A 19,123-nucleotide genomic window follows, 5' to 3' on the forward strand; every position below is an offset into this window, starting at 1 on the left:
CACGGCCCGGGACTAAAGACCCTCGTTTACAGGGGTCTTTAGTCCCGGGTCGTGGCTCGACCCGAGACTAAAGGGTGTCTTTAGTCACGGTTCGTGCCACGAACCGGGGCCAAAGCTCCGCCTATATAGGCGGCAGTTGGAAATTTGTGATGTCCGAATCGCGGTTTCATCTTCTTCCTTCTCTCGCTCGCGACGCGGACGAACCCTCGATCGACGCCGACTCTTCCCCGACGCGTCGTTGCCGTCTCCGCGCTCCTCCCCCCGCCGCCTACCTCGCCGTCAATGTCATCGTTGTCGTCGCCGCTTCCCTCGCCGTCACCGCCGTTCCCCTCCCCTCCCGCGGTAATCCCCCTGCCCTTCTCCCGCTCCGGTAAGCCGACCGGCCCCCTCGCTCCCCATCCTGCTCCGGTAAGCCCACTCCCTCGAGGTGACGTCGCCCCCCAGCCCTCCCGCTCTAGCACCCCAACACTACTGGAATCTGCTAGTTTGCCAACAGCTTTAAGCTTTGCCGTCAGCAATTTCATGGGGCTGACGGCAAAGAGACTTTGCCCTCAGCCAAAATGAAAGCTGACGGCATAGGAGGGGCTGACGGCAAATAAAATCTCTACCGTCCGCTTTATCTAAGCCGGTAGCCAGCTGACGGCGAAGGACAAAAAAAGTTGTCGGCATAGAAAGGCTGACGGCATAGGGGCTAACACAGTCGCCGCCTCGACCAGAAAAAAAAAGGGGCTGTCTTTGCCGACAGCCAGCTGAGGGCAAAGACTAACGGCTGTCTTTGCCGACAGCTGGCTGAGGGCAAAGAAAAGTGCCTTATCCCCTCGTGCCTACCTCTCTTAACTTCTCTCTCTCACCGTTCTCTCTCTCACCCTCCCGCGCATACTCTCTCCCCCGCACTGCGCCGCCCCGCCCCTCGCCGGCCCCGCGCCGCCGTGCGCCGGCCCCGCGCCGCCGTGCGCCGCCCCCTCCGGCTCGGGCCCTCCCCGCGCCGCCTGCCCCGGCCCCCGCCGCCCCCCGCCCGACGCCGCCGGAGTCCCCTCCTCCTCCCCTCCTCCAGGTCTTCAGCTTTTCAGATTCATCCCGTTCTGCAAATTTGTTTACAACATTTAGCAGCTGAGCAGAGAAGCATGCCCAAATGATATGCACTCCCGAGCACAAAACGATGCCCAAATGCTATATTTTTATTGAAAAATGGCGCGTATTAATAATGCAGCTGAACTGCCTGTTTCCATACCTAGAATATTTCCATCAGGGCTCCACAGACACCTATTGACACATATTGCAGCATCTTTCATTAGTGCAGCCTGAACAAAGAACAACACATTTTATGCATTAGAAGTTCAGAACTCACAATATAAGTCAGAATGTTGCTAATTGCAGGCTTACAGCACATTAGAAGTGGCTAACAAAACGGAATAAAATAGATCCAAGAATTTATCATTCAAATAATGACCTGCAATGGCAAGGTACAGGAGCCAATGTCCCAAACTTTAAATGTCTTGTGTGCTATCCTTTCGCGTGAACCAACTTCCCATATCCCGATGTCACCAACATTTGTTCCAACTGTTTTACAGCAGAGATATTAAAATACACAATATGCACTAACAAAGTAAAAAATTCAAGAACCAAGCTAAGTGTTTGAAGCATGTACCTGGAAGAATAGTTTGTTGAACAGGATGGAAATCCAGGCTCATAACATTAGAACCCTGATTGAGTGTGCGAACAACTTGTTTGGGGAGGTCTTCTTGACTGTAAACATTGGGAGGATGGCTTGAACCAGAGAATGACACCTGAAATAGTTTTGTAAGGTGTCAAAACTGCTTCATCAATCTGCTGTTACAGAAATGAGCAAAGAGCAGAAACTATGGCAAAGTCCACGTTCACCCAAATACCTCATCTGGCTGGCCTACACGCATTCTTTTCATCAGATGTTCAGAATCTGCAGACTGATAGTCAATGCCAGGCGCACTTGTAGGAGTCCTTGGATGCTTTAGAAATGCCGCTGTAAACAAATAGAGCATCCAAACAAAAAATCAAACAACATTGGAACAGTGACATACACCATTTTGTTGAACTGCAGTTTTATGATACCTGTGTTTGGTGGCTGAACAAGACCGGGCGGCCCTTGTGCAATAGCAGGATGTGGTAAAGAGGGATTGGGATTTGTCATCCAACCAGCAATTGCATTTGGAGATGGTGAAACCATAGGTTGAAACGGCTGCGAGATTGAGAATATAGTAAATGATAGGATGATATAAAATGTCAAAATGTTCAACTATAGTTGTGATACGTACAGCATGAGCACCCATCGGAGGGAATCCAGCTGTCTTGGGGATTGGTCCAACAAGAGGACCATTTGCAGGGGGGAGCTCTTGCTCCATTGGTAGGAGCAGCACAGGAATGATCCGTGAAGAGTGTCTTTATGTCAGGGTTTGGTCTAGGATTCTTGCAGAGCTGATGTTGCCAGTTAAGACTACATGACATAAAAAAAAATCAAAGCAGTCCAGTTAGCATCACCCTCCACAAGAAACTAAAGCAAGAGAAGGCAATACCGAAAGCCTTGTAGGCCAAACACCAAGCATTGCATGTGTTGAATATAGGCAGTATGCAGAAAAAATAGAAAAAAATATGGCACGTCATAAACCTACACATATTTGTTATATAGACATCAACAGTGACATAATGAGCAACCTCACCTTAATGAGTTTGTCATCGCCACATGTAATAATTGATAGGGACTTGTTGGTGTGAGAGAATGCAATGTCATTGACCCCGCCAATGTGAGCATCGATCTGTGCAATTCACAAAGAATCAAACAGTTAGAAACCTTTAAGGGGTTGCAATGAGGATTAGTTTGGGCATTATGGGGAGTTAAGGACTCTGTCCACCTAAGGGCTCGAATCCAAACTCCATGTTGTCAAACAGACCGAAAGGGGGTGTACATGGAAAACTATTTGATATATAGTCTCATCAATATGCACGTACCTCTGCTTGCTGTCTTAACTCTCCATTAGGAACAAACGTATAAATCTGGAAGCGCGGGGCCTCTCCCTCCCGCCGGTCCGTCCGCGCCAGGTCCGGCACGAGAGCTCTAGACTTTCCTTGATGATTTTAAAGATGTTCTAGACTTTCAGCATAGATATGCAAGCAAACATCAGAGAGATTACTGTCAATTTCATTTGCGGCAATAAGAAAACCATTCAAATTGACAAACTATTTAATCTGACCACAACATGCATGTCAGCTACTGTATTTAATGTTTATAAAAAATATATATAATTCAGTTGTAGCGGTAAGAATCTGCAAGCATGTAGAAAATATACCTACAGAACAGTAGCCTATGCCATGCAATGCACCATATCACAAATTAAATTTAGAATCTTGACCACTGATTTGAGGCATATATTGTTAGCTTTTATACATCAATTTATCCCTTTTCAACTATAAATCAGCGGAAATATCTAAGGAGAAATGCACATCTGCATTCTGTAAACAATATATGAGTTTTTTTAAACTATATATGAGAGTTTGTTAGAGATACGTGTGAGATTGAGATTGGGAGAGTAAGATCACGTGACAGAACTGTGTTTTTTTCCTTCTTCTGTGATTCGATCTGCACCGTTATAATCAGGTCCCACCAGATTAACGGCTCGTAAAATCTAATTAACGTGGTAAGAGGAAGAGAAGAGTAACAAAACTTGAATAATAAATTATTAATAATAGATGTTAGTATTAGTTAGCTTAATTACCGCGAGTGCGTATTTGTGTTGATTGAGTGCATTTAAATGTGCAGTAGCTTCTCCGCGAGGGATTGGTTTTCGACGACCTCCCCTGCATTCGGAAGTGAGCACATTTGTTAACTCCTCCTCCACCCCCTTTATTTTGCTCTGTTCCGGCCTTCGTGCTGATGACACTATCTAGCTAGGTATTTTTAGTATTAAAATGCAAAGGTGTTGCGTAACCAATATGCGTCTCCCGTTCGAAAGGGTTCCTGTCATAAATATGCATGCATTTGCATATTTATAACGGTGATTCTTTCGAATTGTCCAACGTTATCCATGGACAGCCCGAGTATGTGTAGATTGGGTCGTTTCCCACGCTTTGCTCCGGATCCCATGCAGAGTTTCGACAGCTCCTCCTTGTTGTTCTCCGGGTACACATCCTCTCGGTTAGTTGCCGAGACGTGTATCAGGAGAACAGCGGGGAGGTGCTGCCGAAATTTTGCGTTGGGTCGGGAGCAGAGCAGTGGGAAATGACCCAATCTACACATACTCGGGTGGGATTAGGACCCATCTTTACCTAGTAGCTGGTAGGTGTGCATGCCGTGCATCCCAATGTATTAACCATGATTAAAAAATGGCCATAATTAATTTAACATACTTGATGAATTGATATTTTATATTGTTTTATATGTGGATACTATGTAGCTAGCTTGCCAGAATGACTGATCGTGAATGGATGTACACCGGTCACCATAGTCAGAGAGATATGACCGATGAATGGTTGAGCAAAACCTATGAATTCGTGGAAACGGCGTTTTCTAAAGGCCAGCCAAAAACATGGTGCCCCTGCACGAAGTGCAAGAATTATTCGCGACAGACAAAGGATGTAATGGGTAAACACCTGCAGATGCGTGGTTTTACTCCCGGCTATACCTTGTGGACATTTCATGGTGAGTCGGCCCAACGTAACAGAGACGAGGTGTTGCGTCGGCGCACCGATGATCATGGTACAGGGATTGAAGACATGGTGAATGACTTTGATGATGCTCGGAACAAGGACGAAGAGATGGAGGAATCCGCGAAAGCCTTCTATGCCATGTTGGAGTCTTCAAAACGTCCTCTTCACGAGCACACTAAGATTTCTCAGCTAGATGCCATCGCACAAATAATGGCTCTGAAAGCCCAGTTCAACATTGGAAGAGATCTGTTTGACTCAGTGATGACCCTATTTGGGCGCTTTCTACCAGAAGGTCATATTATGCCTTCAAACCTATATGAGTCAGACAAAATCCTTAGTGCACTCAAGATGCCGTATGAGCAGATACATGCTTGTGAGAAGGGATGTGCCTTATTTAGGAAAGAGTATGCGGAGGAAACATATTGTCCATTTTGCAAGTCCTCCAGATATGTTGAGGTAGAAAACGGTGAAGGTGAGAAGAAGCAGAGCAAAATCCCCGTGAGTGTCCTACGGTATCTGCCGATCCTACCAAGACTTCAACGACTTTACATGCTCGAAGAAACAGAAAAACAGACGACATGGCACAAACATGGAATTAGGAAAGAATTAGATGAACACGGAGTTCCGATGTTGGTACACCCTTCAGATGGTGACGCATGGAAGGCATTCGATAGTATACATAAGGAAAAAGCTAAAGAACCAAGGAATTGTCGAATCGCCATCAGCCTCGATGGGTTCAATCCTTTTGGTATGACGGCTACCCAATATAGTTGCTGGCCTGTATTTGTCATTCCCCTCAATCTTCCACCATCATCCATTATGCAAAGAAAGCACATATTTCTGACGTTGATAGTTCCAGGGCCAAAATACCCGAGGAAGAATATGAGTGTGTACATGCAGCCGTTGATGGATGACTTGAAAGAAGCTTGGGTGAATGGGGTCAACACATACGACGCAGCTAAGAAAGAGAACTTTCAAATGTATGTTTGGTACCAATACTCGTTGCATGATCTGCCAGCATTTGCGCTTTTCGTTGCCTGGTGTGTGCATGGAAGGTTCCCATGCCCACAATGCAAGGCAGCTCTTAAGTTTCATTGGTTGCCGGCGGGTGGGAAGTATTCCTGCTTTGACTTGCATAGACAGTTCTTGCCTATGGACCATCCATTCAGAAAAGACAAGAAGAATTTCATGAAAGGTAAAGTTGTCAAACACTCTGCACCACCTGCGTGGACGGGGGCACAAATTAATGAACAGTTAAAATCTATGGAGCCTGATCCAAACCGTCCAGGGTATTTCTTGGGTTATAATGAGGAACACGCCTGGACCCACAAGCCATGCATCTGGGATCTCCCCTACTTCGAAGACCTCTTACTTCCACACAACATTGACATGATGAACACTGAAAAGAATATCGCCGAGGCCCTTCTTGGCACATTTTTTGGCACTGATAAGGGCAAAGATAATACAAAGGCTAGAGTTGACCAGGAGACTCTGTGTGATAGGCCATCACTAAACATGCGAGAACCGAAAGGAAGAAAAAATTGGTCCAAACCACCTGCCTGGTACAATCTTGAGAAGGGAGCAATAAGGGAAATCCTCTTGTGGGTGCAAAAAAAGTTGTTGTTCCCCGATGGGTATGCTGCGAATCTAGCGAGGGGAGCGAGCATTGAAAAAATGAAATTTTTTGGGCTCAAGAGTCATGATTGGCACATATGGCTTGAGCGGATAATGCCGGTGATGTTGCGTGGCTATATCCCCGAGACTGAATGGCTAGTATTGGCCGAGTTGAGCTATTTCTTCCGTGTTCTTTGTGCTAAAGAGTTGTCGCGTGCCTTGATAGATGACATGGAAGAGTTGGCGCCTGAGTTGCTCTGCAAGTTAGAGAAGATTTTTCCACCAGGCTTCTTTAATCCGATGCAACACATGATTTTGCATCTCCCAACCGAGGCAAGATTGGGTGGCCCTGTGCAAAATCGTTGGTGCTACGCAACTGAAAGAATGCAGAAGACACTTCGAGGAAAATGTAAAAATAAACGTAGAATTGAAGCATCGATGGCCAAGGCGTTCATTACCGAGGAGGCGGCAAATTTCGTAACAGCACACTATGATGCCACTATGCACAGCTTGCATAATCCAAAGCCTCGGTACAATCTGGGCGACCCCAAACGACGTGAATCCAATCTCAGCCTTTTCAAAGGGAAGCTCGCACCTTCTGGTGTGGGAAAACCAAAGTTGCTGTGCGTCGAGGAGTGGCACACACTAACGATGTATATATTGAACAATTTAACAGAAGTTCGGCCATACATCGAGTAAGTGCTCTGTACATTGTTTCGCAACTTTTAACAAGTTTTGTGTCTAACAACTATTATTAATTGATACAGTCGATACGTCGAACAATTCTCGAATGGTGTTGCAATCGAGAAAGAATCCATTCTCGAGTATGAACTTCTTGAAAAGACAGGAGACGGCTATCCCGGTTTCATCTCTTGGTTCAAAAAAACGGTACCTCCCTTATATATAATAAGTGATTTCCTTTGTTGCTATTACTCATGAGTAACACACCAAACTCTATCTTTTCTTAACTTCTAGGCTAATTCAGATGAGCAAGTCGACGATGAATTGAGACAAATAGCTAATGGTTTTGACTTTAAGGTCCGTACATTTCAGAAGTACGACATCAACGGGTATCGCTTTCGTACTGCTAGCAAAGAGCTTTCAATGCCCGGTCGAAAAACAAACAATTCCGGTGTCTCTGCTATAGGCGAGGGAGGTGTCGAGTATTATGGAAGACTTGAAGAAGTCTACGAACTTCATTATTATGGTGAAAATCCTCCGAACGTTGTTGTGTTCAAATGTCATTGGTTCGATCCTACTAAGACAAGACGGACTCATGAACATCTTGGAATTGTCGAAATTCGACAAGACAGGCAGTTAAGCGGTGCCGATGTCTATATTGTGGCTCAACAGGCCACCCAAGTTTTCTATCTGCCATACTGTTGTCAAAGTGTTAAGAACCTAGAAGGTTGGTATGTCGTGTTCGATGTGCCGCCACATCTTAGACTTCCTCCCCCAAATGAAGACGATTATGAACCTCAAATTGACCCAATAACATATGATGGAGAATTTTTCCAAGAATCACGTGGTGTCAGACGTCGTACCCGAAACTGCTCTACGTCCACCCTGAACACGGAGGAACAAGACTCACGTGATGATGAGGAAGAAGTGGAAGTATAAGAAGTTACCAATGCCGATGAGCTATCAATGCTTGATCGGTTACAAAAAGGCCTTCCACATGATGTCCTTGAACCCGATGACGATATCAGTCATGACGACACGTGTGATACTGATGATGATTTTGCTTCAATTGACCATGGAGAAGAGACAGATGATCCAGACTATTAGTACTTTGTATGCATCCAAACATTGTTGTTTAATTATTTAATTATTAGTTGAATTATTCATGTATTTATTATTGTTCATTTAATTATTGTCCTTGAATTTGTACTAATTATTTAACTATTTATCGTTACAGGTGGTGAGACATGGCACGCGGGGATAAGTTGAGGATAGCACCTGGGCAGCTACGGAGAACTTTGTTACAGAGCTTTGCCGAGGAGCCCCGTGGGAGAGGCGTAGGAAAGAAGAGAGGCAGAGGACGTGGTCGTGGGAGAGGGAGGCTGCATGATAGGAGCCAGTCGCCACCACCCTCGGCTACTTCTGTCTCAGCAACTTCACCCTTGCAGACGAGGGTGTCACCGGTGCGGGATCCTACCGTCCAGGAGGAGACACCGATGCAGGGGGCTGAGGCGGAGGCTGAGGCGGAGGGTGCTGAGGTGGAGGCTGAGGCGGAGGGTGCTGAGGCGGAGGGTGCTGAGGCGGAGGCTGAGGCGGAGGGTGCTGAGGCGGAGACTGAGGGGGCTGCCAGCAAGTCGGTCTACCAACGTGGTATGACACGAGTTCCAGACCGATTGGACTTGCAGCACAGGCCGTTAATTAAGCCAGAAGGCGAGAAGTAAGTTGATATATATTGTGTACCTTATATCATTATATTTCACCAAGTAGCTAATGTCTTTGCCTTATCATTATGTAGGGGATGGGATTACCCGCAGAATACCCGGAATCCAAACTGCCTCCTTGGTGCTTTACTTAGGGAGCACTTCCCCGGGATAGTGCAGTTGCCCGGTGAGGGTATGGTTCCCGAGCCAGGACTCAAGTGGGAGCACTACCAAGCCGCTCTGCTCCCGGAAAACACACATGTCAATGGTGTTGTTTGCGTGAGCGTGGCCGACAAGGTGTTGGCTGATTTTTGGGTAACTATTATTTTACCCAATAAAAAGTATACAATGTTATATATTGTTATTTCCTTCCAAATCATTTCACTATTCATCTGTGCATCTATTTGGCATAATTGCAGAGTTACTTTAGGGTCGAGGAGGGGACGGAGGAGGCGGCCAAGAAGAACCTCGTGAAAGAGTGCAAGAGTTTATTGAATAACACGAGGCACGAGCTGCGTGTTCAGGCTGTTCGAGATTGGTACGCCAAGCAAGGGGAGCTGAAGACAAAGACTGAATGTCGAAAGATTTTCCTTGATAAGACCGAGTACATGGAGGTATGTACATTCCAAAGATCAATTCTTAGGGCTAGTTAGGTCTATTTAGTTATAATACTTAGTTTCATTCTTCATTAACTTACATTCATAGGTGCCCCCGAGATGGTTGGCCGATAAGATGGATTGTTGGGAGATGATAGCGGACAGGTGGTGCACAGAGGCTTGGTTGAGCACCCACACTATGGCCAAGGACCGTCGTGCCCAATTGGTTGGTGTGCCACACCACCAAGGCAATGCCAACATCAAGCAATACGCCAAAAAATGGGTATGTGTGCCTTGTTTTGTTTCATCAATAATTCGTTCGTTCATGATTTTTGTTGTACTAATTCTTTGTCTTTTCGTGTAGGCCAAACACAATAACCAGCCCGAGCCTGAGGGATACGCCGCGTTTAGCATGGCCCATAAGGGCTCGTACAAGACGGCGAAGGCATATTCTGAGGGGGACGGGCCGTCGGCGTACACAAGCATGTCCGCCTACAGCAAGATGACGTCTTATTCTGAGGTGATCAAACAGCTGCGCGGGCCTGACTTTGACCCGAGCCAGAATCCTATCGATCCAGAGGCGTTAATGATCTCTGGTGGCGGTAAGAGTCATGGCACGCTGGCCATGTGTGATGGCTTCGTCCCTATCACTGAGACTCTATCTCAGATCAAGTCGAGGCAAACGAGCTCCACTCCTGCAATACGGCAACGCGCGAGGCCAGTTGATCTTGCCATCGAGGTTAGTTTTCTTCATTATTTCTTTCGTTCTTTTGTCCCTGGATGGATGATGAAAATTCCTTTTGAGGAGGGGTTGCAGGCCGCACTTATGAAGGAGAGGGAGGCCACCAGGCTCTTGTTGGAGGAGAGGGACCGGAATACGCAGAGGTTGCTTGACGAGGAGAGGGCACGCAATAATGCCCATGCGAAGGCCATGCACGACTTCGTTGCGGTAAGTCAGTTGTGTGAGAAGCAAGGCTATGTGTGAGACGCAACAAGGCTATTTCTTTGACTCCTCGAAAACTAATTTGCAGGCTATGTGTGAGAAGCAAGGTTTGCCGCCCCCTCCGCCGATGCCTTCTCCGGTGGGAACGGTGAGTTCCCTTTCAATGACCAACCTTGCACGGTCTTATACCATTGTCTGTTGCCGTGCTAACCACATATTTTAACTCTTGCCTTGTTGCAGCATCATTCAAGAGTTGAATCCCACGATCCCTTTACTTCTCCTGGTGAGAGCCCTAGCAACCCAGCGACCAACGGAGATGCAGCTTCTCCTTCGTTTCCTGGCATTTGGTAAGTTATTCCTCTCCTTCTTATTCTTCTTATTGTTTAGATCAACTTAGATTATGCCAGGCTTTAGTTAGCTTAGTAAATTCTAGTTGATATTAGCCATGGTTTAGTTAGCTTAGTAAATTCTAGTTGATATTAGAGCTCAAAAATCAAAAATGCCTACAGCAACTCGCATCCCCTCGATAGCTTCCATGACGGCATTTATGAGATGGGGAGATGTCTCAAATATGTTGGGCCAGACAAAGTTGAGCAAATGGACAAGAGCATCCTCACAACCCAAGCCTACAACTCCTAGAGCCATATGTTTAACAGCGGACGCAGCAGTCTGCCTGTGAACCAGATCCCAGTCCATCAGAGCATCTTCAAGCAAGGGAGCGACAGCATATATGTAATCTTTGCCCATCTCACCAATATACTCAAAGAGGAAAGAGAGAGATTTCAAAACACCATTCTGGATATTGAGCTCCGGAACCCGGTACTCATTCATGAGGGCAGGCAAAACTGTGAACGGCGAGCATGTTTCAGCAACAATAGCAATTGCTACAGTCGTGCAAACACGGTTCTGTCGCTCCTGCACCTTCAGGTTATTCAACAGAGTGGCCAACACATCCTGAGGCCCGATTGCCTTGGCAATGTAACCAAATGTGTTCACGGTGGCTCTTCTGATACCCTTCTTGCGAGCCTTCAACATTTCCAGCAGCTCAAAACAAATCCTCATCCACTCCCGAGCTGGTACGAATTCTGCTCCGCGATCAGCTATCCTACCAACTAGATCAATGCAGTTCTCTTGGACCTTTTCATGCCTATTTTTCAAGATGGGGGTCAGACGAGGAAGAAGATCCTTGATTGGAGGCGTCATCTTGGTCATGCCAATAACATTCACGATAGCCTTCAACGCTCCAAGAATTGAACCCAGCACCTCAGGATACTCCTCCCCCAAGTACTCATATAGCACAACACCCAGGTGACCCATAAGCCGCTCCTCCTGGCACTGCTTCATCACAATAGCTATCCTTGAGATCAGATCAGCTGCTTGCTGCCTAACTTTTGCACTCTTGTTGTTCAACCGCCACTTGATGGTACCACATATCTGAGGAAGGTAAGGCTTGACCCTCTGGCCGAGCGCATTCACAACAGCTCCAAAGCCATTAAGCATGACATTTGCATCATCACTTGTCTGTTCCTGGAAAGCATACAGGATGCCATCAATAAGCAGCTCCTCCAGGCGAGGACCAATATCCAAGGCACCCAAGTTAGCCAGCACCTTCTCAATTGTTTCCATCACCATTCTCCTGTAAGGCTCACTTTCATCTTTCAGGTCCTCAACAATCTTCCCAACGATATCAGTAACTCCTACCTTGTTTGCCATCTCTACTGTTGTTTCCACAAGTTGCTTATAGGTCCTACGATCTAGAGCCATTCTCCTAACCCAGAAGTATTTGAAGAATGCTGAAAGGACGGTGTGACTACGGATACAATCAGGATCTAAACACTGTGTGCTGATGACACACTGACTCCGGATATAATCAGCCTGTACACCCTCTGTGCTGGCACACTGCTTCACAACCTTCAGGACAATCTTCTTCATCTCCTCATCTGGGGACTTGAATTCTCTGATTAAGACTGCCATCACACCCTTCGTGTAGAAACTGGCATACTCAGCATCCATAAGAGGGAGGATGCAACCAATAGCCTTCGTGTAGAAATTCTAGTTGATATTAGAGCTCAAAAATCAAAAATGCCTCATTATAAATGCCGTCATGGTTTAGTTAGCTTAGTAAATTCTATCTTCTTCTTATTCTTCTTCTTCTTCCACTTCTTCTTCTTGTTCTTGTTCTTCTTCTTCCACTTCTTCCACTTCTTCTTCTTCTTCTTCTTCTTCTTCCACTTCTTCTTCTAATTGCTTAGCTTAATTTAGATAACTTCTTTCTTATTGTATTCTTCTTCTAAATTCTTTCTCATTATGCAGATTTTGATGAAGCAGCATGGCATATGGATGGATGCTCGAGACTTTGTAATGCACTTGTGTAGTCCTAGATGAACTTTGTAATGCAATTGTATTTGTGGATGCACTTGTGATGCTTTGTAATACTTTGTGATCTTGTTTGCACTTTAATGACATATATTCGTACTGTTTGCACTTGTGTTGTGCTGTTTGCACTTTGTGATGCACTTGTGGTGCTGTTTAGGGGCAGATTCAATATATATATGTTGCTGTTTGTATCTATGTTTTGCAAATGCAGGGAATTAACAGAAAACAAATATGAAAAAAAAGCAGAGAGGGTCTTTGCCTACAGCTCACTGACGGCAAAGCCTTTGCCGTCAGTGAGCTGTAGGCAAAGAAGACACGTGGCGGCAGCCTGTGTATCCTGGCAATACCAAATTCTCGGCTTTGCCATCAGCTGGGCTCCAGCTGTCGGCAAAGAGGCGGCCAAGGGGCTTTGCCGTCAGCTCTGCTACGGCTGTGGGCAAAGAGGGGACCTATGGGGCCTAGGGATTTCGGCTTTGCCGTCAGCTTTGCTACGGCTGTGGGCAAAGAGGAGAGGCTTTGCCATCAGCTTTTCTACGGCTGTGGGCAAAGCCTGCCGTCAACCTTCTAATGGAGCTCGGCCTGCGCCGTTGCCGCCACTGCTCTTTGCCGTCAGCCCGTGCTACAAAGCTGGTGGCAAAGTCTTTGCCGTCGGTGGAGCTCCAGCTGTCGGCAAAGAAGGTGATTGCCGATAAAATCTTGGCCGGTACCTTTGCCGACAGCTCACTGACGGCAAAGCCTTTGCCATCAGTTAAACTGTCCTTTGCCGTCAGCTCTGGCTGTGGGCAAACCAGCAGATTTCAGTAGTGCAAGGCTGCTGCCATTTAGATTTGGGCCATCGGTTCAAGCTGCTAGAACAAATTGAGATAATGGAAATTGAGATGCATATGTTAATAAGAAAATCAAGATATATATGTTTGTTGAAGATCTTTTGATGGGCTAACTAGAAAGAAGGAAAAAAAATCTTGTTTGTAAATTTCATGTAAGTAGGCACACATTAGGTTTGAATTAGACAACCAATGGTTTATTTAAACTTTGAAGAGGAAAAAGGCACATACATATTTCACCAACCTACAAGTATCATCTTTTTGTTGGTGTTAATATAATGCATAAAACAGTAGTTAGTTTCTCACTTTTGCTTGCTAAATTGTGCTAAGTTTTGTCGGAATGCTCGAGTGGCCTAGCTAGCTATGTTTATATATATATATATATATATATATATATATATATATATATATATATATATATATATATATATATATATATAGGGTCGCGCTATTCGTTACCCTGGGTGAAGAATATTCTTCACCCCCCTCTATTTTCACATCAATACACTGTAATTTTACGTTTCTAAAATTTTAATCTTATCTCATACATAAAAGGAAACCGTAAAAAAATACATAGTCACCGTAAAAAATATTTTATATCACGTAATATTACAAACATAAAAACATAGTGTAAATTATACATAAAATGTGATTTTTCTGGTCTTATGACCTATATTTTTGTTTTCTTATGTCAATTTTTTCGTAGTGAATCAATATAAACGTATCTATTTGCATTTAAAATTTAATTTATTCATGAAATGATCGTAAATTACCACGGGTGAGGAATAATTTAATCTGCACCCTGGGTGATGAATAGAGTCTCTCTCTCTCTCTATATATATATACTAGCAAAAGGACCCATGCGTTGCGATGGGAGAAATAAATACCACACGGCACACGCTCTTAATTTATAAAAAATGTCTATAATTTGAGAATTTATAGTTACGATACAAATAAAGATGGTCTTATTCTACAAAAATGCAGTTCAAAATTTCACGGGTCTTCTATTTTAACACGGCTTGCTTGTAGATTTAATACGTACAAAGAATCAGTCAAGTGGCCTTCAGTTTCATCTCTAATCGTGATTTTGTTGACGTGTTCATCCCCGACCCGGATGAGTACCGGTATGAAAGAAAGACGAAACTTATTTATTAAGATTGCACCCTAGATAGTATTTTTATTAAACGTTTAACAGATAAAATAATATTATATTTAAATTCTACATATTTTTCTAATCAAATTCCATATATAATATGTTAAATTTGAAGTTACGGTTTAAAAGATATGAGTATTTAAAAAAATATTTAGTATATACTACGAGTTTAATGTCATAAACAGTAAGGTTTTTTTTGTAAAATCACCTCGGTGGGTTTTCCGACGAAAGCGATAGCCTCTTTATTATTAGGGAAATATATGTGTGTGTGTGTGTATGTTCAATTCTTTTGATATACATAGTGTCACGATTGTTGTTTACAAAATTTACCATATTAAAACAGGAAATGTCTGACGATGGATATTGAGAGTGTGAGTATTGCGGCGACTCTCGAGGTATGTCGACACGCCTCACCTGCGAGACGATAGGTTCTTCAGCATGAAGCTTGACGAGAATGGAGATATGTACCTCCCTTGCCATGCAAGAGGATATGTGTTGGAGAGGCTCGGTTTCAAAGACCGCGAGAGAATTGAGACAAGGAGCGCTAATCTGAGAACTATACATGGTCACACATTTGATATCCAAGTATTTAATTCAGTTTTTCAAACAGAATTTGGTTTCCCAAAATGGAAAGATTTTTCCACGCGATTCTCTTGCATGGCACAAAAGCGCCCCAAAATTTGATATCCAAGTATTTGCATTCTTGCATGACAGAATTTGGTTTCCTAAAATGGACATAATGATCGAGGATCCGGTCACAAAAGCGTCCCGGGGGGGGGGGGGGGGGGGGCAATGTGTTCCAAATCTCCTACCAATCTCTTTCCGCGCGAGCTTTGGGATCTCCATTTAGGGAATTTTCCAGTGGGAAAGTAACACATAGGCCTTCATGTAAACGATCTATAATACAGACCAACAAAAAGAGTAAACACTTGATCTTCTTCTCGAAATAGGCTTTCGCCCCGCTATATATATATAGCAACCACATGATACAACATGAAGCCACTGTTAGGGCAAAATAGCACATCCACGCCAAAAAAAAAGAAAGAGAAAATAATGCCAACACCGACGGCTTAACAAAAACAATAATGACCTGCAACCGCTACGTCTCCTCCGGAATATTCCCACCACGATCCAATCACCTTGATCCATCGCGTACCAAGTAGCACCTTCACGAAGGATAGTGACGACGACGACGACACTGTTGCCCGGACAGGTCCTAGGGTTTCCCCCGGTATGCTCCGAGGCGTGGAGAGGAGGCACACCCGACACCCTTCAGGAAGGAAGGGTGACACTCTCAAGCATCACCATGTCGGTGTCAAAAGACAAGGATTTCTCCCGACCCCCAAACCACCACCCCCCGGACAATCAGAGACGCACCACTAAGCATGCCATCCACCAACAACTGCTACCTCGGTCTTGCAATCATCATCGTCGTCTCACCATGGTCAACGTAGCAAGGTCGGTCAGTCTGAGACGAACCACCCGAAGACACGACCTGACAGGGGGTCAACCACACAGGAGGGGACTACCTCCACCGTCCAAGATGGTCGCTGTCCGGACACGACGACGAGAGCACACCGAACCATTGGAACTGGAGGGCAGCAGCAGCGCAGCCACCTGGAGGACATCCTCCACCGCCATCGGCGGGTGCCGACCGGACACAGTAGCCAGGACACACCAGGCCAAGAAGGCCCGGCCGAGCGCCGGCCAAGTCCCGGGGCTCGTAAAGTCCCCGCCGCCGTGCTGCTGCACGTAGGCCGCCACCGCTGCTACCCTCATGCACTACAGGAATCACCTTCTTTGCCGTCTGCCATCACAGACGGCAAAGACAATATCCCTGACGGCAAAGACAATACCACAGACGACAAAGATTGTCACGGCCGGCAAAATTTCTGCGTCAGCCTATGACGGCATAGGACCTTCTTTGCCGTCTGCCCACGCAAGGCGGACGACAAAGCTCTTTGCCGCCAGCTTTCCTCAGGAGCTGTCGGCAAAGCTCTTGAGACGACAGCCGACACGCGTTGCCTTCGTTAGGGGTTAACGGAGCCTTTGCCGTCTGCCTCCCCGTCAATCTTTGCCGTCTGCCTCCCCGTCAATCTTTGTCGTCTGCCTTCTCCTTCCCTCTCCTCCCCCTCCATCTTTGCCGTCTCCCTCCACGTCCATCTTTGCCGTCTGCCGGGTCCTCCCCTCCCCCCTCTCAGGAGGGCATGTAATGAAGTGGTGCGATGTCAACCCAAAAGCTCAGCTGGGCATGGACAAGCTCGTGAAGCTCCCATCATCACGCTGCAGTGGTGCGATGTCAACGCTGTCATCCCCACTTCGAGCCGCGCCGCAAACCAACCAGAGGCGACGAGGCAGGCCCGACCAGACCCAGATCGGGCCCGGGGGGACCAGATCTGGGCCTGAAGGGCCGGATCGCAGCCACCGCTACCCAGCCACCAACGGCAGCACCACCGCCACCGAGACCATCCACGCCGCACCAGGGGGAGCCCCGCCGCCGCGCCGGGCCGCTGCCGCCGAGACGCACCACCAGGCCCCGGGCTGCCCCGCGCCACCCGAGCCAGGAGGGGAAAGGACGGAGTCCCGCCGCCACCAGGGCCGCCCGACCAAGGGCCGATGCGGCACACCAGCGACGGCAGGAGGAGGGAGGGAAGGGGGGGGGGGCGAGTGGGCGGGAGGCTGGGGGGTGTGGCCCGGCCGCCGCGGGGGCGGCGCGGGTCGCGGAAGGGGAGGAGGGGAGAGGGGGCGCGGATCCGGTGGCCCCTGGAGCGGCGGAGCGGGAGGGGAAGATGGGGAGATGGGAGGGGGGCGGGGGTGGCCGGCGGCGGGGTGAGGGAGGTGGGGGAACCCTAGGTCAGAAGAGAAGCAAGCAACCTAGTGTGAGCCCACCACACTTGATCTTCCTCTCGGGGAATAGAGATTGGAATGGTGCTCGTCGAACCAGATCAAACTACCTAGCACTCCCAACGAGCTAGTTTTCACTATTTTCTTTTTAGTTTTCTAATTATTCTAGATACATGTTTGGATTTTCTTTCTTGTTTCAAAAAAAGTATAGGGAAAGAAGAATACTGGACAATCCGCATTGTTGTTCAGTTCATATCCCGCCATGTTTGATGTTAGCTAGGTCAAGTTCAACAATGGACCTGACTGGCTTGTTTGATATGCTAATTTGAAGCGATCAACAAACTGGTATATTCTTTCTTTCTGAAGTGAGTTTTTTCTATTTTGAATTACCTTTCCGCCGCGAGCGAACGTCAATGAATAAGAGGCTTGTGGGATTGTGATGATAAGGTCGGGTTGGCTATATTGGTTATGGCGAGCTCCAGGCTAATAATGTGAAGCGCATGGATAGGAAATACAATACCGAATCTGCTTTGTCTATGAATAAGGAAGCTATAAGCAATGCAACCATGAATCTCATGGAGAGTTTGATCCTGGCTCGGGATGCACGTTAGCGGCATGCTTAACACATGCAAGTCGAACGGGAAGTAGTGTTTCTAGTGGCGAATGGGTGAGTAACGCATAAGAACATGTCTTTGGGAGGGGAACAACAACTGGAAATGGTTGCTAATACCCTATAGGCCGAGGAGCAAAAGGAGAAATCCGTCCAAGGAGGGGCTCGCGTCTAATTAGCTAGTTGGTGAGGCAATAGCTTACCAAGGAGATGATCAGTAGCTGGTCCGAGAGGATGATCAACCACACTGGGACTTAGACACGGCCGAGTACTCCTGCGGGAGTGTAACGAGGCCCCGAATTGGAAAGAAGCGCATCTAAGCGTTTCGCGAACATGGTAACATAGCACATACATAATATCAACAGAATGACAAATAAGGGGTCCAATTGCCATCTCATAAATATATCAGAGTTACATCATGCATCCAAACAAGGTAGTTCCGCTACGGACTACAAAACAAGGGAAATGACTATGCTACCCTGCATGCTTGCCCATGATCACGACCACGCCTCAATTATGACATCCTCGACTGTTTCTACAGTGATGATTGTAATTAAACGACAGTGATCCCGCGCTAATGATGCCACGTCATCGTGGATTATATCAACGTTGTCATGTTGGTTGAAACCGAATCAAAATTCGAGCTTTGAGATTAAGTCAAACGAGAAAAGAATCCGTTTGTTAAAATAATAACGTCGGGGAGTTATAAAGATTACCTAGCGAAGTATAAAAATGAATCAGGCACTTTTGGAAATATTGGTAATCCCAATATATTTAGAAGTGGAGCTTTAAATAAAATAGAGTAAAGAAATATGGTAACTGAAATGAATTAAATAAAAAGAAAGGATTAAAAGTATATATAATAAATTATAAAAGAAAGAAAATAAAATTAGGTAATAAAAAGAATTAGAAATAATAATAATAAAAAAAGAGCAACCAATCCCCTGGCCGACTGGGCCAAAGTGGCCCAGCCGGCCACAAGTGCCAAACCCTAGCCAGCAAGCGAAGCTCCCCCCGCTTCCCTGGCTGCTGCCGCCGCCGCCACGGGCTCCAACCCACCCACCGCTCGGCGCCCCCCCACCGACGGCTCCCCACCAACTCCCGC

The 19,123-nt window shown here is 46.3% G+C and overlaps 2 protein-coding genes across 2 annotated transcripts; both read right to left on the reverse strand.

Moving 5' to 3' along the window:
• Positions 1-1,598: 1,598 nt before the first annotated feature.
• Positions 1,599-2,378, reverse strand: LOC123408138 (protein TOPLESS-RELATED PROTEIN 2-like). The gene is made up of 4 exons (XM_045101323.1): positions 2,292-2,378; positions 2,089-2,215; positions 1,890-1,999; positions 1,599-1,787 (listed from the first exon to the last, which is right to left on the reverse strand). The coding sequence occupies exons 1-4, from the start codon at positions 2,376-2,378 to the stop codon at positions 1,599-1,601; spliced, it is 513 nt and encodes a 170-aa protein (XP_044957258.1).
• Positions 2,379-2,464: 86 nt separating this feature from the next.
• Positions 2,465-16,343, reverse strand: LOC123408139 (splicing factor 3B subunit 1-like). Its single transcript, XM_045101324.1, has 5 exons — positions 16,143-16,343; positions 10,715-12,263; positions 2,983-3,098; positions 2,694-2,789; positions 2,465-2,470 (listed from the first exon to the last, which is right to left on the reverse strand). The coding sequence occupies exons 1-5, from the start codon at positions 16,341-16,343 to the stop codon at positions 2,465-2,467; spliced, it is 1,968 nt and encodes a 655-aa protein (XP_044957259.1).
• Between the last annotated feature and the right edge of the window lie 2,780 nt (positions 16,344-19,123).

The sequence above is a fragment of the Hordeum vulgare genome, chromosome 7H (assembly GCF_904849725.1).
Source record: "Hordeum vulgare subsp. vulgare chromosome 7H, MorexV3_pseudomolecules_assembly, whole genome shotgun sequence".
In the NCBI taxonomy this organism is placed as follows: domain Eukaryota; kingdom Viridiplantae; phylum Streptophyta; class Magnoliopsida; order Poales; family Poaceae; genus Hordeum; species Hordeum vulgare.